Genomic DNA, 24334 nt, shown 5'->3' on the forward strand with positions numbered 1-24334 from the left:
GGGAGAAAATATTTAAAATTTAAAAAAATTTAGAATTATTAGCACTAAGTTGGTTTTCAAGTTAAATTTTTTAAACAAATATTTAATAAAAAATAATCTTTAATTTATAAAGAAAAATTCCTTACGTTGTAATGGATTGACAAAAAGCTGCCACTTCCTCGTTCTGTACTTCAATTTCTTGTAGAAGAGAACTTCCTGTTGGCAAACTACTGGTCCCATTTGAGTCTTTCTGTAATCAAAAAAGTATTTTTATTTTAAAAGTAAAAGATCCTCAAAATGCTAAATAACAGCATAGTGCAAACACATTTTGACGAAAATATATACAAAGACATGGAGGTAAAAAAATCGTATCAGTAACAAAGTTTTACATTATGGATTTCCATCTTTGTAAAAGTAATGCCAACTAAGCCTATTTTAAAGTTCATTGGTTTTACTTGCTCAAAAGTAGAAATATGCTGTACCTTGTATTGGTCAGTAAGAATGGAATGTTAAAGACATTTCCATTCAAAATCTTCCTTAAAAGAATGCTTTAGAAAGTTAGCAGCTGAATGAAATTAAAGGACTACCCCCTGTTTTAAGAAAATGAAGAGATCAAGCCCATTTGGGACTCCTCTAATAAACCAGGAACTTTACATATTGAACTTAGTCCTCAAATTTCAAGAAAGCAGTTGGGTCTTTATGTAAGAAAATGAGTTTTAGGAGTTAGCAGGCATTTTCTATGTTAATAAACTTACACAAAAATCCTGACAGTCCTTCAAAGTTAAGTTTATGTCTTATTTATGGAGAGGAATTCACCACCCAAGTATAGCCAAACAGCAGAGTCCATTTAGAGGTATTCTGGCTTACTACATAAAAATACTTGATTTGGCACAAATTTCAACTGTAAATTCCCCTTAAAAATTAAAATTGGCACATTCTCAATTCAAAACTAAGTGAATGAGAAGAGTGTATAAATTTCAAGAGTTGTAATGGATTTCATTGACCATGGCACACAAGAGGATTTTGTCAGAAAATTAAACTGAAAATTAAGAGCAACAATTCCTTTCTGAAATTGCTTCTTTTAAAATGTGGCAGGGTCATTTCTGCTAGAATGTGATATGCACATTTGGGAGGAAAAAAACCAACAAGCATTGAGTTCTAAAAAATCGCAACTAAAAATAAAAGAGCTCATAGGAAAAAGGGTTATGGCAGACTACTCAAAATCAGTGTAACTTTGTAATCAAAGCCCTCACTAAAACAAAAATAAATCCTTATAAAAGTACTAGCACAGTTAAACCTCCACTTGAATGGCACCTAACAATATGGTCTTCGATCCTTTGAAGGCTTAAACAGAGTTCCTGCTTCCTCATTTGTGATATGGATTCCTGAGAGCATTTGCTTTTAGTCAAGACCAATTTCAACGAAGTGAAAAATATAATCCTGGTTGTAGACTTCTTCACCCAACAAACAAAGTTCTTAATGCAAATGGAAATGTCTTCACAGCTTCTTTGTCTGCACTCCTTCAGCAGAGAGCTTAACATTGGAATGTGGAACCGTTCTTGAAGACACTCATCCAACCACAATTTTCACTAACAGAGAATACTTCCGCAGGATTTCCAGTGTTTTCCTTAATATTTTTTTTTCCTTAGAAAGATTTGCCCTGAGCTAACTAACATCTGTTGCCAATCTTCCTCTCTTTTTTCCCTCCCCAAAGCCCGAGTACATAGTTGTCCTTTTAGTTCTTCTATGTGAGCCACAGTCGAATGGTGTGGTTCCACGCCCGGGAACTGAACCCAGGCTGCCGAAGCAGAGTGCGCCAAACTTTAACGACTAGGCCAAGGTTGGCTCAGTATTTTCTTATATTACTAAGGCTTTCTCTTTAATTGTGAGAAAGATTGTTCTTGATTGCTTTAAAAAGTTAATATGCTGGAAAAGATTATGTCTGAAGTAATGCTACTTCCCCATTATACTCATATGAATCTCATATTTACCAATTACATAATTAATTTGTGTTATAGAAACAAGCATTGTAGCAAATAGAGCGTAAGACCCTAACAATGAGATTAGGGTGAAACCCTGCCTGTACCTAACAAGGTTAATGTGGGAAACAAAGTAACCAAAGTTTCTGAGCTTGCTTTGGCCAAGGGCAGGAGGACCAGTGAGAAGACAGAGTAGCTTGCTGACAGCCCCCGCCCCCCAAGCATCACTCAGGAGCACTAAGAAGCTAAAATGACGAACTGTAAACTTTACATGTCACAAACTAAACATCCACCACATGCACCACATAGAACCCCCCCCCAATCTGCACGTGTGACCTATGAAGAAATATGAAAAACAGCTGCACCTGTGCAGAGGATTCTTAGAACTTCAGTTCCCAAGGCTACATGCTCCCCCTCCCCCACCTAAAACCCCAGATAAAAATCCCTACCTTTTTCCCTTCAAGGAGGTAGATGTGAGTTTTAACTCCTCTCTCCTTGTCTAGCTGCCTCTTTCCTTGCCACAAGCCTGGCATTCCAGTTACGGGCCCTCCTATGTTTGCGTTTAGTAACAATATTTCTAACAAATGCTCTGGCCTGATACTCCAAGTCTGTTACAGTCTAATCCAATCATATTTCCCAGAACTTCCCAAACATTCCAGTTAGGTTGAATCATATCCTGTTCCTATAAAATACAAATTGAGCTATCTTGCCTCTAAACCTTTCAGTTTGTCTTCAATGCCTTCATCTTAACCTGCCGTCATAAGTCAAAGACTATTAATTTTTTAAGGCCCAATGGAATACCACTTCATCTACAAGGCCTGTTATCATTATTCAGTCTGAAGCAATTCTCGCCTTCTAGCACTTCTAAGTACTCAGTCTGAACCAAACACCGTATCTTACACCGTTTTATATTTGTCCTAATGTGAAAGCTCCTTGAAGAACCAAATTTTATTGAATTTTATATTTCTGTAGAATCTTACTTCCAGTTCAGAAAGCACTCAACCACTGGTTCAATTTGTTGAATGCTTTGCTCCCACTAAAAACAAGTTAAAATTCACTTCCATATGACCAATGAATTTCCCATGGCAATCATAAAACACTGAAAGAATATAAGGCACTATATAGCTCCTTCAATAATCTCCTAAACAGAATGGCAACAATTTTCAACATTTGATTCTATAAAATAAGCTTTTTCTAATTGTTAGTATTATTAAAAATAAGATCTAAACTACAGTGAGTACCACTTCACACCCATTAGGATGGTTACTATTAAAAAACAACAACAAATGTTGGCAAGGATGTGGAGACACTGGAACCTTTGTGCACTGTTGGTAGTAATGTAAAATGGTACAGCCACAGTGGGAAACAGTATAGAGGTTCCTCAAACAATTAAAAATAGAATTACCATATTCAGCAATTTTGCTTCTGGGGATATACCCAAAAGAACTGAAAGCAGGTCTCAAAGAGATATTTGTACACCCATGTTCATAACAGCATTACTCACAATACCTAACTTGTGGAAGCAACCCAACTGTCCATCAACAGGTGAATGGATAAGCAAGCAAAATGAGGTATATAAATACTGTGGAATATTACTCAGCCTTAAAAAAGGAAGGAAATTCTGTAATATGCTACAACATGCATGAACCTTCAAGACATTATGCTAAGTGAAATAAGCCAGTCCCAAAAACACAAATGCCATATGATTCCATTTATATGAGGTACTTAGAGTATTCAAAATCATAAAGACAGAATGTACAATGGTGGTTGCCAGGGGCTGAGGGGAAGAGAGAGGAGAATGGGGAGTTACTGTTTAATGGGTTCAGAGTTTCAGCTTGACAAGACGAAAAGAGTTATGGAAATGGATGGTGGTAATTGTTATACAACAATGTGAATGTATTTAATACCACTGAACTGTACACTTAAAAAATGTTTAGTATGGTGGGTTTTTTTTGTTTTTTTTAAGATTGGCACCTGTGCTAACATCTGTTGTCAGTCTTTTTTTTTCCCCTCCCCAAAGCCCCCGGTACCTAGTGGTATATTCTAGCTGTGAGTGCCTCTGGTTGTGCTATACGGGACGCCATCTCTACATGACCTGATGAGCGGTGCCATGTCTGAGCCCAGTATCTGAACCAGTGAAACCCTAGGCCAGCAAAGAGGGGTGCACGCACTTAACTACTCAGCCATGGGGCCAGCCCCTAGGACGGTAAATTTTGTTATGTGTATTTTACCACAAAAAAAAAAAATCTAGCAATTACTGAGCATTTATTACATGTCAGCGTTGCTATAGGAAATTTATAGGTCTGTATGTATATATTATTTATTTCTCACAAAACTCTAGTAGGTGGGTACTATATTATTATCCCCATTCTACACATTAAAAAATAAGGCACAAAGAAGTTAATTAACTCACACAAGGTTACACAGCTAATATAATCAGAGCTAGGATTTCAATTCAGGCAGCGTAGCTTCAGAATCACATGCTTAATCATTATGCCATTCTACCTCTCAAACATCTCCTAAAAAAACCTTTAAAACACATGGAGAAAAACAACATTGGGACCTTTGCAGGAATAATCCTATAGAAAATCTGTATTTTTGCTTGACCCAATAATCATCTTTCCTTCTTTAACTGTTTTTCATGTTTTACTTAATAGATTTTGAACCTCCTTAGTGGCATTTCTAGATCTTTAACAAAAAGAGTTGTATTTTTTATAGTGCCTTTCATAAATTAGGTCCTTCCTATCAAGCAGCTTATAAGTTTCAGTTGACAGTGAAAGAAATGGATTATAATAACTAATTATCTAGTCATATATTAAGGTAATAATAGAATCTGGAAAGTTAACTCAAATGTTCTGTCCACAAGTGAAAAAACAGCTGGGCTGCCAATGATTTCATCTCATACATTAACATTAGCATTTTTCGTTTTTCTTCACTCTGTCTGGAACCAAAAAAAAAAATTCTTTTAAATTTTACGCCTATTCCCTTAACTCTTGCCCCCAATCCCTCCCTCAAACTCCACTCAAACAACCTAAGCATCAAATCATTTCTTTGCTCCACAGCTCCTGGACAAACTTTTGTGTGACACTCAAGGCTTCCTATTTTTTACTGTAGCTATATGCATACATATCTCAGCCCCCTATTCTAACCCAAGTTCTTTAAGGATGAGGTTAATATTTGTAACCCTTATAATGTATCTTCAAAGAGTTTTCAATGAATCAAAGAGACAAATGATAAGAAAAAATTGCTGATGCCATTATCCAATACATGGAACAAAAAAAAAAGAAGTTACTGAGTTCTCTAGTAAATGCTTTCGGTTTGGAAATCCATGTAAATGTTTGGTCATCATCTAGAAATACTCTATTCCAGAATTTCTATTCTAGAGCTGAAGGCATAGATTTGGGGATCATCCAATTTTTGCAATTTTCTACAGGGAGATTTCTCTCTGCTAACTGGTAACTGCTATCCATATCAATTAGGATCATTGAGAGCAATATCTCAGCCAAAGGGATTTTGAGTCCAAGCTCCATCAATAGGAGAAAGTCTCTTTAGGAGGCTGAGGGATACATAAGGGGCTGCACTCATTGGGCATCAAGCTAGGACACCTCTCTTAAAAAAAAAATATGTGTATATATATGTATTTTTTTTTTTAAGAAGAAATTGGCTCATGTGATTACAGAAGCTTACAAGCTCAAGATCTACAGTTGCCAAGCTGGAGACTCATGAGAGATAACGGTGTAGTTCCAGTCTGAGTCTGGCAGGCTCAAGACCCAGGAAGAGCCGATGTTTCAGTTTGAGTCCAACGGCAGGAAAAAAATCCATGTTCCAGTTCAAAGGCAGTCAGGCTAGTGAAGTTCCCTCTTTTTGGCGGTAAAGTCAGCCTTTTTGTTCTATTCAGGCCTTCAACTGATTGGGCAAGGCCCACTCACATTAGGGAGGGCCATGGGCCTCCTTACCCAGTCTACCAATTAAAATATTAACCTCACCCTTACAGACACACCCAGATCAGTGTTTGACCAAATGTCTGAGCATCCCACAGCCCAGTCAAATTGACACATAAAATTAACCATCACAGCATCTCAACCATAGAGAGCCAAGGAATCACACTGCCACAAGAGTCTAGACCAGGAGCCAGCCCCGTGGCTGAGTGGTTGGGTTCACATGCTCTGCTTCGGCGGCCCAGGGTTTCGCCAGTTCAAATCCTGGGCGCAGACATGGCACCGCTCATCAAGCCATGCTGAGGCGGCATGCCACATGCCACAAGTAGAAGGACCCACAACTAAAAATATACAACTATGTACTGGGGGGCTTTGGGAGAAAAAGGAAAAATAAAATCTTAAGAAAAAGAGTCTAGACCAGTAACTTTCAAACTCTGTATCTTGAAGCCTCAAGAATAAAGCACTGACCGAGAGAGAACAGTAAGAGATATTAAAGACAATCAAGAACAAAACCTCGGAAGAATGCTTATGTTTAGAAGCTAGACAAAGGAAAAGGAATCAAAGATACAGGAGGAAAACTAAGAAGTAGATTTAACTAGGGCAACAGAAGGTAAATTTCAAGAAGAGGACGAAGTCAATTGCTGCAAATGAAGCAAAAGGGTTGGAGAGTGAATATTGTCACTGAATTGGCAGTTAGTATCCATATTACCAGAAACAAATTTCTGCAATATGACGGAAACAAGAGAGGATGGTGAGAGACTGGAAAGACAGTAAGTACAAAATTCCTCTTTAAAGAGTATGGTAGAAAATACTTTGGGGAGACAAGAACAAGAAAAGAGGTAAAAGAGTTAAGTTTTCGAAAAGGGAAGGAATATCTCTTCCCTTCAAACCAGAAAGAAGAGCTAAATCTGAGGTGGGCAAGTACATATAAAGGATGGCCTCAACCTCAGTATAAAAAAAAAGAGGTAGTGAGGTCATCTACTTGAGAGGCGGGAAAGGGTGATTAAGGGTTTAAAGAAAGTGGTAAAGATTTGAAATAATTCATAAAAACTTATCGGTACATATTCTGTAAAGCAGTTATAAGAATACAAGTCCAAGGTTCATGCCATATTACCCAGAAATTAGATGGAATATAACACCTACTTTTCAATAAATGTACTTTAAGCATTAAAATATACATATATGTGTTACTATTCAGAATAAAGTTGTTCACTTCATTTGAATTTTTTAAAAATATTACAGACTTCAGTAAGCTATTCGAATAATGTACAACATTCAGCCAGACAATGAAAATCACGTTTTGTTCAAGCTTCCTTCTTTAAAATTAATGACAGACATTCTGCCAATGGGAATATAAATGTTTTGTTAATATAATTAACATTTAGAAAGAGTCAATATCCACAGGACTTCGCAAAACCATTTCTATGAAAATAACCCTGATTCATTACTAAAATCTTTGAAATCTGCTCAAAGTAGCTAAATTTATAGATAACTAAAAGTCTGATTTAAACTTAAATTGCCAGAAGACATTTTCAAGTACTATGCCTTTTCCTGGCTTTGGTCACAAAATATTTGAACTAAAGTATTTAGATTATTATTAACAAAACAAAAGACACTAGAAGGAAACAGGAAGTCAGATTGCTGAGTGAGAAGAAAAACACCCTTCTGAGTTACCACAAAGCATAAAATTCTTACAGGAAACAAATACTTCAGTATGTAAAGTAATTTAAAGAATAGGCATTGCAATCTTATTTCCCAACAAAAATAGGAACCTCCAGGGAATATTTTTAAGTAGAGATGAATGGTGTGTGAAAAATTAAAAGCTCAGTGCCACTGTTTGTGCCACAGACTTACCAAGTCAGCCTATTACTAGTGTTGTTTACCTCTCCCGCTTAGCCTAAATCAAACCAAACTTTATCTTCTTATATTATACATAAACAAAATGATGAAATCTCAGTGTTAATAAAAGGGCTTAGAACTTTTATTTGAGTATAAAAGTTCTTTTACAGCATTTCTAACAAGTGCATACCAGACTTTTGACTGAAGAACTCCAATAATTGTGCATTGAAAACCTGAGAAGAACCATTATCAAATGGCTCTAAGTTCTTTTGTCAATATTTAACTACAATACCTGCCTCCTTGAATTTTCTTCCCCATTGGTCCTTGTTCTACTTGCTGGGACAATAGATTTTAAAATTACATTAATAAATTGAATTTCTCAATTCACAGAGAAAAATATAAACAAATAGAATTTGCTTAATTTTAAGCTTTTTATAAAATGTATTTTAACTTTCAGCACCTGCTATCACTTGTCTATTAAAATCTAACACAAAGTGTTATTCAATGTAGCACAAAATAACATAATATATTGAAAAATTTAGGGGCCAGCTCTGTGGCCGAGTAGTTAAGGTCGTCCACTCCGCTTCGGCAGCCCAGGGTTTCGCCGGTTGGGATCCTGGGTGCGGACATGGCACCACTCATCAGGCCATGCTGAGGCAGCATCAAATTTAGTATAGCACTACGTCATCTTGCTTTTTTTTTTTTTTACAAGAATACCATGATTTTCAGGTATTCTATTCCTCAAATTGGTTTGAGAACCCACATCCAAAGTGCAATGGTTTAAAAGAAAAAAGGTTAACTTCCTCTTTTACATGGCAACTTCCCAAACTTTACATATTATTCCTGAAAGGGATCTCAGAAATCATCTAGTCTAACCAACTTTATTTCACAGATGAAGAAACTCAGATCCAGAGAGTGACTTATCTCCAATTACTATTCTCTTCTTCAGGCAAAACGTCTCCAATCTTTTCAACAGTTCCTGAGATGATGTAGCTTCTAGATCCCGAATACTGTAGTCTTCTCTTTTCAAGACACACTCTAGGTTGCCAGTGACCCCTCTCTTAGAATATGGTGCTCAAACATAATTATTAGATGGGGGTTTAACAGAGCAGAGTAAAATGGAATGATTAACAACCACACAGTCCTCAGCCATGCTGCAGTTAGACTCCTTTAAGACTGGGCACGTAGCCTAAACCACCTCAATTCAGACATTGTGCCATTTAGTAATGCTGTTGATGTAATACATTGTAGTAATCTAGCTCAAATCTGATCAGCTGATCAAGTCACATTATTTTTGCTTACCTGGCTTTGACTCATATCTCTCATTACCAATTTACTTAGTTCTCGATCCTTCCCCCTACACTTTTAAACAAAATCTAAGAACACGTTTCTGCTAAAACTGATCTTGCCCAGAAGCCTAGTTAATTCCTAGAGTCTCAGCAACTAGCAGTTCTCTACAACTCCCAGGTGACCTGACTCCCCAGATCTTGCTAGGGGAACTTCTTTCTATCTTTAGGAAACTACCTATCTGCATTAGTCCTGCAAGATGCTTTCTGAAAGCACTTTCAAATAAGGAAAACATCAAGATGGTGACAAATATTGAAAATAAACAGGAAAAGATATATGCAGGGAGACAATGAAAGAGATGCACATGGGTATCACAGCCCTGCCTCCACCAAAGGAAAATAGAGTACCTGGAAAAAGTTTCTCTGCAACTTAAAACCCCTTAAGTGACCAGCCTAAACTAAAGAGGGCAACAGAGAAAGAATGCGGAGTTTTGCAGCAAAAGCATTAGCAACCGGGGCTGGCCCCGTGGCCGAGTGATTAAGTTCGTGCGCTCCGCTGCAGGCGGCCCAGTGTTTCGTTGGTTCGAATCCTGGGTGCGGACATGACACTGCTCATCAAACCATGCTGAGGCAGCGTCCCACATGCCACAACTAGAAGGACCCACAACGAAGAATATACAACTATGTACCGGGGGGCTTTGGGGAGAAAAAGGGAAAAAATAAAAAAATCTTAAAAAAAAAGCATTAGCAACCTATGCTAGGGGTTTTAAGTTGCAGAGAAACTGTTTCCAGGTACTCTATTTTTACGTTTTGCTCTTCATCTTGCCACCTTCCCAACTTTAATGGCTCCTGAGGTATTGATGAAACTTTGAAGTCAAGAGGTTCCAAATGCCAGTCCAAGGCAACAGGTTGGCTGCATTAGAATCTCTTATGGAAACTTTTGAAAAAATAGTTATCTTTCTCCTCAAATTCTACACTCCTATCTCCCCCTTCCAGCCCCACCCCCAAACACACACAAAATCAGGACTGAGTAGGCCTAAACTCCTCTGCAGGATACTGTGACATACAAGATTGGGAAGGTGACCCATGTTTGAATATCTCCTGTAACAAGGAACTTATTACTTCCAAAATAGCATGTTCTATCACTAGAGGTAAAAAAAAGAAAAAAAGGAGAGATTTTAGAGTCACATGGGTTTGATACCAGCTTTTTTTCTTACAAATAGTTCTGTGGCCCTCTCCTTAAATTTTCAGACATAAACAAAAGCAGAGAAAATAATAAACTAAGACCCACATATCCATCACCAGCTTCAATAATTATCAACATATGGCCAATCCTCTTTCATCTATAAGCACTCTATCCCCAGCTCCTCAATTTTATTAAAGCTGTAAGTAATTTATTAAATTTCATTTGTAAATTCTTCAGCATATATCTCTAAAATATAAGAGTTCATTTAACTAACTACAATACCATAAGTACGTGAAAAAATTAATAATTCCTTAACTTCTGTACATTTCAGTTTTAACTGTAAAATAGGTATGGGTCACTTTGGCCTCATAGGATTCTTACAAACTCTCTGTCTCGGTGACTATAAAAAGAAATCAGTTTGAGCATCATCTATGGCATAGATAAAAAAGGATGCAGCTCTTAGATTCTGAGTTCTAGTTTTGGATCATTGACAGAAAATAATTCCAGTCAAGGCCAGAAACCTCAACTTGTTTAAGATAACCACAGTTCACCTAGAATGGTAATCTCAGCTCACCTGGAATAATCTGTTTCCTTTAGTGCATAAATGACTTTCCAATGTTGGGAGGGTTAGAAGTTGAGATATAGAGAGAATGAAATAAACCAATATAGACATACTGAAATAAACCAAAGTCACTTATAAATATTTTATTAAATTCAAGATAACCTATGCATTGTGGCTACAATGCATACATTGCAGAGGTGTGAATGCATAAATACAGAGGTGTGATACAAGGAGCAGGATTATTTGAGTGATCTGGATGCTCACTCTGGGTTGCCTGGACAACCAGGGGCTCTGTCTTCTACCAGTGGGAGGGCTGAGCCTAAACTCAGCTTCCTACAGGACCAGGGACTTGCTTTTCTCTCTGACAGCAAAGACTGCAACTTTCCATAGCTCCAGAGATATCCATGTTCTAAGCAGCTGCCCTTCCCAAACAACTCCTGTAAACAGCTGATATCCCTCATCCCTAATCAAACACCATGCCCTCATGCTCTCATGCTTAATCTGTATAAAGGAGACCCACAGTTGAAGAAGGATCTCTTTATTGGAACACTGACATAAATGTGAATCCAGTGACCTGGCATAAGCAGGATAGGAGGATCAGGGGAACCAGTGCCTTCCAATTAAAGTAAAATTCACAGAACACAAAATTTGCAATTTTAATCATTTAAAAATGCACAATTCATTGGCTTTCAGCACATTCACAATGTTGTGTGGCCATCACCACTATAGTAAGAACACTGAAATGTTCTAATTCCAGAACATTTTTACCAGCCCCAAAAAAGCTCTGGACCCATTAAACAATCATTTCTCATTCCCTCCTTTCCTCAACCACCCTTAACCTGGCAAACACTAATCTGCTTGCTTTCTTTATGGATTTGCCTTTTCTGGACATATCATACACAGTGAATCACACAATATGTGTCTTTTGCATCTGGCTTCTCTCACTTATAATGCTTTCAAGGTTCATCTATTTCATAGCATATATCAAGACTTCATTCCTTTTGACGGGTGAATAATATTCCATTGTATGAATATAGCACTTTTGTTTACCCATTCATCAGCTGATGGACATCTGAGTTGTTTCCAATTTTTGGCTATTATGAATAAAGCTGCTATAAACAACCTAATTTCTAAAATGGGCAAATGGCTTAAATGGACATTTCTTCAAAAAAGACATACAAATGGCCAATAAACACACGAAAAGATACTCAACATCATTAGTCAGCATGGAAATGCACATCAAAACCATAACAAGATACCACTTCACATCCATTAGGATGGCTATAATCCAAAAATGGAAAATAAGCGTTGACAAGGATAAGGAGAAACTGGAACTCTCATATGTTGTTGATGGGAATGTAAAATGGTACAGCTACTATGGAAAACAGTTTGGTGGTTCCTCAAAAAGCTAAACACTTACCAGCAATTCCACACATAGGTATATTCCCTTCGTTTGTTTGTTTTTTAATGATTTTTGGCTTAAGGTTTTCCTTTCTCCTTTCAAATACTTTAGGAAATGATTGTTATTTTGTGGGGGAAAAAAAAACATGACAAGATGACATGGAATATTAAGAGAAAATAATCTGACATAATATTTATGATTCCAATTTAAAGTGTGCAATTAACTTGTGCTTTTTAAATGGGAAGATGTTAAGAGATTATGTTACTAAATCTGTAAATAGGATTGAAAAGCTTCAGAGAACTTAGTAACATGCATTTCTTAGTGTGAGCTGTAGTCAAAATGCATTTGCAGGGGCCGGCCCAGTGGCGCAGTGGTTAAGTGCGCACGTTCTGCTTTGGCGGCCCGGGGTTCACCAGTTCAGATCCCGGATGCGGACATGGCACCACTTGGCAAACCATGCTGTGGTAGGCATCTCACTTATAAAGTAGAGGAAGATGGGCACAGATGTTAGCTCAGGGCCAGTCTTCCTCAGCAAAAAGAGACAGATTGGCAGCAGATGTTAGCTCAGGGCTAATCTTCTTCTTCAAAAAAAAAAATGGGAAAACATTGTACTGGTTAAGATTTTTCTGGATTCCGATCATGTCATCCAAAAACATCTTCATCTTTTGTCTTAAACCTTCTTAATACCTGCTTCTTTCTCCCTAAAACATCCAAAATGGCTTTAAATCAATAATTCAACTTAAATCCATCCAAATCATGCAAAATTCACTTCTCCCCCAAATGCTAGGTTGATTCTCATTGCCTAAAGAGCAGCTAGGTGCTGATCTAATTAGCTGAATGATGTAACTCACATTAAAGTGAGAATGAGGCCTAATCATTCCCAGGATCCACAGATATATGAGCAAAATATGAATTTGCAATGGTATACTATACTTGGAAAGGAAAAATCTAAACCCTGCTTGCCTCTCTTGAGGGAAGACATCCTGCCCCAGCCACCCTTAACTAATTTTTCCAGATAGTAAGACTATACGAACTCAGCAACTATACCATATAGGCTATAGTTCCATTCTTCACTTTTATCAATGTTAAGTGTTTAAAGAGAGTCCTTTAAATGGCTTTTCTCCCATCTCTCTGGGCTTTTCCTTCTTCCTTTCTCTCTTTTCCTTCCTTTTCTTCCATTCATTCATTCATGGTTAAAAACAACAATACAACATAAGTGAGAGTTTCTATAAGGTAGTTAAAAAACAAAATTCCTCTGAAAAATAAGAGATGAAGAGAAAGTAGGACCATACATAATGAGAAGACATGGAGAGACAGATAAAAATCATCTTAAATGCCTATCAGTGACAGCCGGGTCCTTGATTAGAGCTTTTTTAAATTTATAATCCTAGAAAAGATAATGTTAATAGCAAAGCAATTTTTCAATTGGCCTAAACACATTTAATCCTTTACCATACAATCTAAAATTCACAGCACACTTAAGAACAAAGAAAATAAGATTCAAAATGAAAAATGTTTCTTTTACCTATTAAATTATGTACACAAATATGAATTCTGTTATACTTCTAAGTTTGAGTAGTTAATAAAGAAAAGACTATACCTGAGACATTTGGCCCTGGACTTTTGTAAGCTGAGTTGTTCGAATATTTAAAGACTGGCTTCTTGTTACAGTTGCCCCAGAAAGAGATTTTCCATTCACCTTCCTTTCTAGGTGACAACTTGCTAGTGATCTCTCTTCAAGAAGAACAGCATCCCAAGGATCCTCTGCTAGCAAACCTGGAGCATTTTTCTCTTCTTCATGATCTAATACCTCCACACTGTCCACCTTAGGCTTACTTAAAGGATCCAAGTCTAACCAGTCAAATTTACTGATATCTTCAGACTTTGGAGACACCTGTAGGTTGCTGATTGTAGCTTTTGAATTTGTTATGTCTAAATCAGTTCTTGCTTTTCCATTTTTTAAAAATTCTGATGTACTAGCTATCTTGTCAAACAGCTTTGCCATGTCAGGACTGACTAATGGACGACAGATAGGTAAGCTTGCTTGTGGATGAAAGTGCGTGGCAGGTGTCAAAGGATATGAAAAATATGGAGACTGTCCTGGAAGACTTAAATATATAGGTTCCGTGGATGGAAAAGTAGGCATTCTTGGATTGAAGCCATTTTGGAATGAAGTCTGTTTACTACTGTAAGTTGACTGATAAATAGAAGGTAAAGTGTAAGTGGAAGGCCCAGATAGTCCCGGTGGCCACTGTCCTCTCTGAATAGTAGGTCTAAGATAGAGCTGTGCTGAAAACGAAGGACTCAGAACAGGAGTAACTGGCAATACAGGTGCTGTCCTAGTCTCGAAACTGTCATCCAGCAATAATTTCTCAAGTTCAGCTTGGGTGAGCTTTTCTACATCAATATCTACTGCTCTTTTTTGGGTATCTGATTCAGGAAACACCATGAGATCATAATCCTGTTTGTTATAAACTTGTGCTTTTTGTCTGGTGCTGCTTGACAACTCAAAGCCTCTCTGATTATCAGTCACTCGTCTGTCCTTCTGCAGTTTTGCTAAAGCCTCTGCTTCCATCTGTAATGCTTCTGCTTTGTCCACATCTTTTGTTCTTGTCAGTTCCAGATGTGAAGATGAACACTGCTTAAATCCATTGTTGCTGGATATCTGAGCCATGTCCACTTAGAAGACCAAGCCTTCCCCTAAAGTATTTTTTTCTTGTAGCTTCCAAAACAGCAAGACCTATACATAAAAATAAACATAACACAATTAGATTTTTTAAACACAAATTTATTTTGTTTGTAAGTACCGCATATGACTTAGGATTTAAACCACTTAAAAATACACTACCAAATAAAATAAAATGAAGTGTTGGTAAATCTGAGTTAAAGAAGATTTTTAAAATATGTTATATACTATTGGGTTAAAGGAGATGTTCAGACATACATGACTTTACCCAATTCCCCCATTCCCTGACCTAAAGCCAGCATAGTAAATGAACTCAAGAAGCTTTCACTTCAGCGTCACAATGGCTGCTGTTAACTAGTGGTACTTCTGGCAGAATTTTTGGCATGAAATGGCATAAATGCTAGTCACATGTTTTCAAGAGTTTGGACAGGGTTTACTGTTATGCAAATAGTAAGTCAAAATGTTTTCAATCTTTTGTTACTTGTTAAATTGCTCAAAAGCCAATTAGCAATAAAAGTACTCAAATTCCTAGTCAATAAAATCAAGGAAATATTATTTTATCAAAATATCATGTGAAAAACTGTTTATAATGTTCTAGAAATATTAAATATGTATAATATAACATAGAATAATAAGACAAAAGTGTTAAGACTATAACAAGCTGTAATACTCCGCTCCAAGTTCAATTATGACTGAGTTTGTCACATAGTTTTGATCACAGGTCTATTCTGATTATCTGCAGTTAAATTAATACTTACACTACTAAAGTTTCTTCTTTTCAAATTGCTAAACTATTTATTCATAGACTAGAAGATAGTTTATTAAACTTTCTCATAGATCAGTTAATAAAAATTAATACTTCTCTATTTAAGATAAACACTTAATTCAGATTAAGATTACCCTATGAAGCAAGATCACCAATTAAAGGCTTAGTAATCTAGCGTGTTATAGAGGGCACATTCCTGCTTCTAATCAATATGATCCAGGAGTTAAATTGTGTGTTCTGGAGTCATATTTCTGAAGCTATAAGACCTTGGGCAAGTGAAAACTTTTCCATATGCCTGTTTCCTAACTCTGAAAATGAAAAAGTACCTATCTCCTAAATTATAAAGATTAAATGAAACAAGGCAACTAAAAGTGCTTATCCTTGGCCTTGAGCATAAGCATTAAATAAATGGCATCTACTATTAATCTAATCTGGTTTAAGACATACCTAGTTTGAATACTGAGAAAGCAAGAGAGCTCCTGTTACATCCTTTTTCTAGCATAGTGCTTGTCTTCAGTACATGCTCAATAAATGCTTAATGAAAGGAGGTAGGGAAACACCCAAAGTGAATTCAAATTACTGTAACACAATTCTAAGTGTTGAGGTAATACTAAATGAAAAAACTATTAGCGATAGGGACATGAAAAAAGTGGTATTTAAGGAAGACAGTTTTTGCAATTCTTTTATACAACTATAGTTGAATTTCTGAGGTATTTCAGTAAAAAGCTATTCCAGATTTTTCCCTTCTGTGGTAGACTGCAAAACTAGGCATGACATACACTTAAAATTTGTACACTTCATTGTATGTAAATGTTTTATAAAAAAACTGTAAACAAATATTGACCCTTGCTAAATATGCACAAAGTACTTAGGGGAAAGTACTGATGTCTACAATTTATTTGAAATGCATCAATAAACTAAGATGAATTGATGGATAGAGGGATGATGGATAAATATGTGACAAGGCAAGTATAGGAAAATGCTAATACACAGAAGAATCTAGGTGGTAGGTATATGGGTATTCACTTTGAAATTCTTTCAACTTGTCTGCATGACTGAAAATTTTCACAACAAAATGTTGGGAAGGGGAATGGGCACAAATTCCTCCCATTCCAGTATACTCTGCCCTTTGTAATGTGAATTTGTTACTCCTCCCATAAAGAGGTGGAGTCCATCTCTCTACTGATCTGAGCTGGCTTTGCAACTTGCTTTGACCAGTAGAATGTGAAAGAAGTGACACTGTTTTAGAATTTTAAGCCTAGGTTAAAAGAGGCCTGGCTGCTTCAGCTCTTCCTTTCTTGAGTGCAGCCACTGCCGTGTAAATGCTCACTGAAGACGAGAGAGCACAAGGAGAGAGAGGCCTAGCCAACAGTTAGTACCAACTACCAAACATGTGAGTGAAGCCACCATCTTAGACCATCCATCCACAGTCCAGATGACCACAGCCACATGAGTGACCCAAGGCAAGAAAAAGCAGAAGAAACCACCTAACCCGAGTTCAAGGCAAATTATTAACCCACAAAATCATTTTGGAACAGTTTGTTACATAGCAATAGATAACTGATAAACCTTTTCTTCTTACTTTTAGAAAACAAAACTGAAGCCACTTAGCTATTTAACAGCAAATTTCTGTTTTAACCTCCACAATCACTACCACCTTCCTTCACTTGTCCTCAGAGAATTAACAGTTCCCTTTTTCTTTCTAAGGCTGCCCCTCCACCAATACCCTTAATCTCACTGAATTCCCCTTCTCCCCTATGAATGATTGTCTCCTTTGCATTATTAATTTCTCCTTTACTTGCTTCCTCCCTCTGCCATAAAAATGCTCAAGTTTTCTCCAAATGAGTGGGAAAAAAAGATTTAACATTCCCCTTTAAACTCCAGTAGCTTCCATTTTAATTTTCTCCTTTCACTGCCAAACTTCTCAAATGAGTGACCTAGAAAGTCCTTTCTTTACCCATTCTGCCTTGGAAAAATTCTACTTGTCCTTCAGGGCCCGATTCAAAAAAGCTGTCTGAAGCTTTTCTTAAGCAGCTCCTATCAAAACTCATCTTTTCAGCTCAACTAAAAATTTTTATCTTTAATTTTTGTAGACTTTATGCTGTTTTTGTCTCCCTGGCATCCTTTCTTCCAGTAGCAGAATCTACAACTTCCTTTCTGGAAACTACTTATCATCCTTTTGTTCCACCTAGTTTGAATACAGCTGGACCATCCTTACTCCCCCCACCCTCCATCTACGCCCAAGGATCCAAATCTGGCCCTTTAGAGTTAACCAACCCCAGGACTTCTGAAACTATTCGGAAAGGAAGTTTATCATTGAGGTTGCTAAGCTGATAGGAGGTAAGCCTGGCACTGTTCTGGCCATCTTTGCCACCACTTGAGGAGATGCTGCCCAAGACTGAATCGAAGCTAGAAGCCAGCAGAGCTAAGATAAATGAAATGAGATTGATTCTGGATATTACATTAAGCCTCTGGACCCAACCCATGTCCAAGGCCAGTCTTTTCATCAATGTCGGCCAATAAATCCCCCTCTTTGCTTAAGCCAGTTTAAAATTACTTTTGGCCATGATAACCAAAATTATCTTGATTAACACGGGAATCTATAACCTATAGGTCCACCCAACAGACTAGAATAAACTTCTTAAGTGCAGAAGCCTGCTTTTTCCCTTCCTTCCCCACAACATTTAAAAGCACCTTGCTTAATAAATATGGAACTTAATTTAATGAACATGTGTTTTAACAGGAGGGAATGAGGGCTACTGGACAGTCTTGAAGAAGCGATTTCAGATGGCACAAAAGTATGGATATATGGTGGGAGAAATGTAATTGCCTGCTATTGAACACCACAACACACTGCCTATATTTCACAAAATCAGATGGATCAGAACAAAACAATATTTCACAGAAAGAGAAAAGATACCGAACTACAATTCATCTTCTACAAGCATAACGCCGACTTGTTATTTAAGTATTCTCCTGGCTACCATATTTGGTAGCGATATGACATTGTACTGAAAGGGAGATCTGGATTTTTTTTTTTTTTTTTTTTTTTTTTTTTTTTTTTTTCCAAAGATTTTATTTTTTCCTTTTTCTCCCCAAAGCCCCCCCGGTACATAGTTGTGTATTCTTCGTTGTGGGTTCCTCTAGTTGTGGCATGTGGGACGCTGCCTCAGCGTGGTCTGACGAGCAGTGCCATGTCCGCGCCCAGGATTCGAACCGACGAAACACTGGGCCGCCGGCAGCGGAGCGCGCGAACTTAACCACTCGGCCACGGGGCCAGCCCCAAGATCTGGATTTTTTAAGTGCGTTTCAGATACAGTTTTTTCAGTGGAGAATACACTTATTCTAAATATTTCAAATTAATGTTACCTCTCATTTACTAACAAAGGTTAAAACTAACAGTCTCAAATTTATTTTAACAGTGAATGTAGTGTTTTTTCACATCAATTCATTTGCTTGCTCTATCCCTAGCACCAACCCAAAGCAATATATACTCAAGTAAATTCAACGCTAAGTAGTCAGTAACAATGAGCGGTCTCTGAGCAGCTCAATTACCATATTTTAGTTTTCCAAAAGATTATCATGCATGTATATTCAAAAAGTAATAAAGGAGTTACAAGATTGTCCAAAAGTAACCTTGGCTTCAGCTATTTTTCTAAGGTTGCTGCACTGACAGTCATGCTCCATTAATTTTTTAAAATAAAACTTCATTTGATGACGAACATTTAGCAGGAAATAATTTCCTACATGCTAATTCAAAATGAAAACTTCAATGCTAATGTTCCCCTAACTCAAGCTGGAAAAGACAATATAACTAGTTTTTGAATGATGATTGTATACCATCTGCCAAAAATTTCCCAATATAAAGTAACCAGTGATGATCACAAGGCTGTAGCTACCTTAAAATTCTTCAAAAGAGGGCAATTAAACTATTCAGTTAAATTTTGGATACCATTTGCAGACCCAAAAGAATTAATTTAAAAGCTCTTGGCTTCTTCTGTGGTAGACATTCATTAACAATTTAAATTTAAATCTCAGAAAAAAATAAAACAAGTCAGTCCTGCTACCATCTAACTGCTTTCTCATCTTAAAATTCAAGATACCTGAGAAAATGGAGAAACAATGATTTGAGCTCAACAATATAAATATTTCTCCTCTAAAATGAAAATGAATCTCAAAGAAAAACAAATTACAGTACCTCCATGGAATTTAATATTATACCATTAAAAATAAAATTATGAAGACTGCAGTAACCACGGGAAATGTCTGTTAAAACTGTAGCAAATATCTACAAATCCCTATCTATACATATGTCTATGTATAGGTAGAGATATATTGATACTATATGCCAAACATTGCTTTAAGCAATGTATTAACTAATTTAATCCTCACAAATGCTATTAAGTAGCTACTATTATTATCCCTAGTATACAAATGAAGAAACTTAAGTACACAAGTTATATACAATCTGCCCAAGCTCATATCAGCTAGCAAGTGGTGAAATCAGGACTCAAACCTAGGCACTGCTAATTCACTTCAATATATTTTTATGTTAATAGTTATCTGGAATCAGTAAGTACCTAAACATACCTTATCCATGATAAATACCAACTTTCTTCCTCAATCCTAGGATTATTTATTTCTGCATTAATAAATTTTATTGTTTCTTTTGATTCTGTCATGTACTAGTTAATACTGCTATTTAGTAATAACATATACCAATTTACCAGTCAATTCATTATCATTAGATGACCAGTAAATTTATACTTTCATTGGGGGCATGGATTCTTATTTTATCCATCCTCTACTTGCAAACTTCTGCTGTAGTTGTTAAATGAATGCATCGATGACTAAAGAACTTAAGACACCATTCCTTTTACCAAAGAGAAGTTCAAATTCTGAAACAAAAAACAGACTAAAGAGCTCATTTATTAATAATTCAACTAAAACTGAACAATCACATGGTTGAGTTTAGAATAAACAAGTGGTGGAAGAAAAGATTATCTTGAAAACTAGGAGTGAGATGGCAACAGAAAACTAAAAATAAGAGAGACGGGCCCCATCTGTGCTAAAAGATAACATTCTCCTATCTCTACTGATTCATGAAGGGAAAAAAACTCAGTGGACAAAAGAAACCAGGTATTTTGGTATTAGGCACTATACAAATTTGTCAAAAAGACAAAATGGAAGAATGTTCAGGTGCTGGGTGAGATTAGATTACAGCAGCAATGTTTAAAGAAATAGAATGCAAAACACACATGGAACTTAAAAATTGTTATAGCTACATTAATGAAAAGAAATAGATGAAATTAATTTTAATAATATACTTTATTTAATCCAATACATCCAAAATATTATCATTTCAATAGGTAACAAATATAAAAAATATGAATGGGATATTTTATGTTCTTTTTTTTACACTAAGTCTTCAAAATCTGGTATATATTTTACCACATTGCAACTTAGACTAGCCACATTTCAAGTGCTCAACAGCCAAAGGTGAGCAGTGGACAACGCTCGGTTAGAATTTAGGAGGAAAGGAACAAAAAGCATGGTGAACAAGCATCATTACTTTCTGGATGGTAAGGAAAAATTTATCTTCCCAAAAGTCACCCCTTCCCTCAAGTCAGTAAAGCACCTCAAATTCCTATTAGTTATTTTTCAGGAGAAGAACACTTTATTTTTTTAAGTCCCAGAGATAACATATAGCCTTTTAATTAAGGTCTGTCTTATTATCCTTTATAACTTGTGTACTTTTAAAGTATACAATTTCTAATTAACTTTCTATAATTAGAAAATTGTTAACATTTCATAGAGAAATGTGTTCACAATCGACCACACAGGATAAATTACAAAAAATTAAATATTTAAGTGTAAAAAAAATTAGAATCATAAAACCAAAAGAAAACAGAGAATTCCTATGTAACATCAGCATAAAGATTCAAAACCTAGAGGTATGATTCAAAACCTGGAAGCCATGAGAGAATATTTAAGTACATAAACACCTTACAAAATAACTTTTGTTTGGCAAACAAGCACCAGTGAATTTATTCACTTCTTCAACAAATATTTACTGGCTACATACTCAGGCACTGTTCTAGGTGCTGAAAAGTAAAATAGTAATAACTATTTAAAATGTCAATAAAAAACCAACAAACTGGGAAAAAATATTTGCTACTCATATCACAGAGAAAGAGCTAATTTTACTAATACATAACAAAGAGCTTATAAAGAAAAGTGGACAAAGAGTTTGAATGAACAGTTTACAAAAAAAGTAAAGATCCTTACCCTCACTCCTGTTGAGGCATTAGTAACTTAAAAATTATGCTAAACCTAATTGTATACCATATTGATAACAAACACACAGAGAAAGTGAAAAAATATATTCATCATACCAAAACTTGTTAGATACATAAAAAAGCAGATAAAGGAAAATTTATAGTTTTAAGTGATGATAGAAAAGTGAAAAGGTTGAAAAGTTAATAAACACCCATCTCATGAAATTAGAAAAAGAATGGCAAAATAAAAGTAGAAGGAAGGGAATAAAGACCAGAGAAGAAATTAGTGTCATAGGAAATATACAACAAAGCTGAAAGGTGGTTCTTTTGAAAATACTAATAAGATATCTGGTGATGCTGATCAAGAAAAAAAGAGGACAGGAATAAACAACACCAAGAATCTAAAAAGGACATCCAACAGATGCAGCAGACATTAGAAAGATAATGAGGATATTATTAATAAGTTTAAGCGAATACATTCTAAAACGTAGACAAATTTCTAGAAGATAGTAACAAGTGACTCAAACATAAAGTTGAATAATCTGATAACCACTAACAAAACTGATTTCATAGTTAAAAATATTTTCCTCAAAGAAAACTGCAGGGACAGATGGCTTCAATGGCTTCATATTAGAAAGAAACAATAACAATCTTTTACAAACCCTTCCAGAGAAGAGACAAAAAGGCATGTTCCCCAAACATTTTATGGAACTACTATAATTTTGATAACAGTACCAGGAAAGGATAAGAAAATTACAAATCAGTCTTACTCATGAACACAAATACAAAAAGTCCTAAAGAAAATAATAGTAAACCAAAGTTGTAAATACAAAATGCAATTCACCACATCAATAATTAAAGAATTAAAACAGAAAAAGCATATGTTCATCTCAATAGATTTTGAGCAGAAAAGCCAACTATGAGCAGGTCCTTATCTGACCAAGAGTATCAAAAATCATACTTACTGGTAAATAAAACTTGAAAGCATTCCCTTTGACTATGAATAACCAGAATGCCCATCACCACTTCTATTCAACACTTTATAGACTCCTAGACAGCACAGAAAGGCAAGAAAAATAAATAAAAGGTAGAACCAAGTAGGAAGAACCAAAATATTATTTACAGATAAAGTAAAGAATACAAAGAATAATTAATAGAATTATATGCCAGAGTTTATCAAAGTTGCTGGATATGATACTAATACACAAAATCATAGTATTTCTATATACCTGCAAGAAATGGTTAGAAAAAGCAATTTTCAAAAAGGTAATGTTTACAATCACACACACACAAAACCCACCAACTAACTAACAATACATGTAATAAAAGGTTGTAGGAGAAATTATAAAATTTTACTGACAAATACTAGGACTATCTAAATCTAACAGATATTATTCCATGTTTATGAAAGACTTAATTTTACAAAGATGCCACCTCTCCTGAAACCCTATAGGTTCAATGCAACCTTAACGAAAATTCAAACAGACTTTAAAAATAAAATTTGACAAGGTGCTTCTAAAATTTATATGGTAACCAGAAGGACCAAAATAGCCAAGATTCTCTTGAAAAAGAACAAGCATGGAGGACTTACTCTACCCAATAAAAACTTACTATAAAGCTAACTTTATTTACGATAGTATGGTATTTATGCAGGAAGAGATAAATCTAAATAGGCTAAGAGCCCAGAAACAGACACATCTACATAGACATCTGATTTAAGACAAAAGTGGCATATCAGAGCACGGAGAAAGAACTGTCTTTTCAATAAATATATGCTAGAACAAATGGAGGGAAAATGAAATGGACTCTTGCTTTACTCCTTAAGCAAAAATCAATTCAAGATAAACCTAACATCTAACTCTGAACTTTTTTTGTCAAATTTTCACTATCTGTGAATCACTTAGTGGGCACTGCACATAGCACGATCAATTTACATAAAAAATATTCACTGCATTTTAAAATACAAGTAAAATATTTTAAAATGAATAGTAAGATATTCCTATCAGTGAGAGAGATGATTGCACATTCTCACAACTTGTATGTATGTCCAGTAAGTTTATTTTACTTGTTATCTGAATTAAACTAGAAAATCCTAATTCAATTAGAGCTTGTCAGGAAGGCAGCAAGGCTTGGTGGTAGCTCTATGAGATAGTTATAGGTATTGTACATAGAATCTTATAGGCTCTACCTTCAAATATTTCTGAATCTGAGCATTTCTTCATTATATTCCTGCTACCATCCTATACCAACCATCATCTCTTGCCCAGATTATTGAAACAGCCTCCCAACCAGTCTCCACCACCCCTCCATTCCCCACCTTCAGACTACTCTCAACATAGCAGCCAGAGTGATACTGAAAAACCTAGATCTTCTCAACCTTCTGCTCAGAACTTTCATGAGCTCCTATGTCACCTAGAGAAAAGGTAAAATCTT

At 35.9% G+C, this 24334-nt stretch overlaps 1 protein-coding gene across 2 annotated transcripts in view; it reads right to left on the reverse strand.

Moving 5' to 3' along the window:
* The window catches only part of PIK3C2A (phosphatidylinositol-4-phosphate 3-kinase catalytic subunit type 2 alpha), a 91155-nt gene that overhangs the window by 54099 nt on the left and 12722 nt on the right, over window positions 1-24334 (reverse strand). For both annotated transcript variants that reach the window (XM_070626513.1, XM_070626514.1), the window contains exons 2-3: window positions 13772-14911; window positions 126-229 (exon numbers count right to left, since the gene is read on the reverse strand). In XM_070626513.1, coding sequence (XP_070482614.1) covers window positions 126-229; window positions 13772-14845 — 1178 coding nt within the window. In that variant the 5' untranslated portion in view covers window positions 14846-14911. The remainder of the gene's footprint in view (window positions 1-125; window positions 230-13771; window positions 14912-24334) is intronic.

The sequence above is a fragment of the Equus przewalskii genome, chromosome 6 (assembly GCF_037783145.1).
Source record: "Equus przewalskii isolate Varuska chromosome 6, EquPr2, whole genome shotgun sequence".
Classification (NCBI taxonomy): domain Eukaryota; kingdom Metazoa; phylum Chordata; class Mammalia; order Perissodactyla; family Equidae; genus Equus; species Equus przewalskii.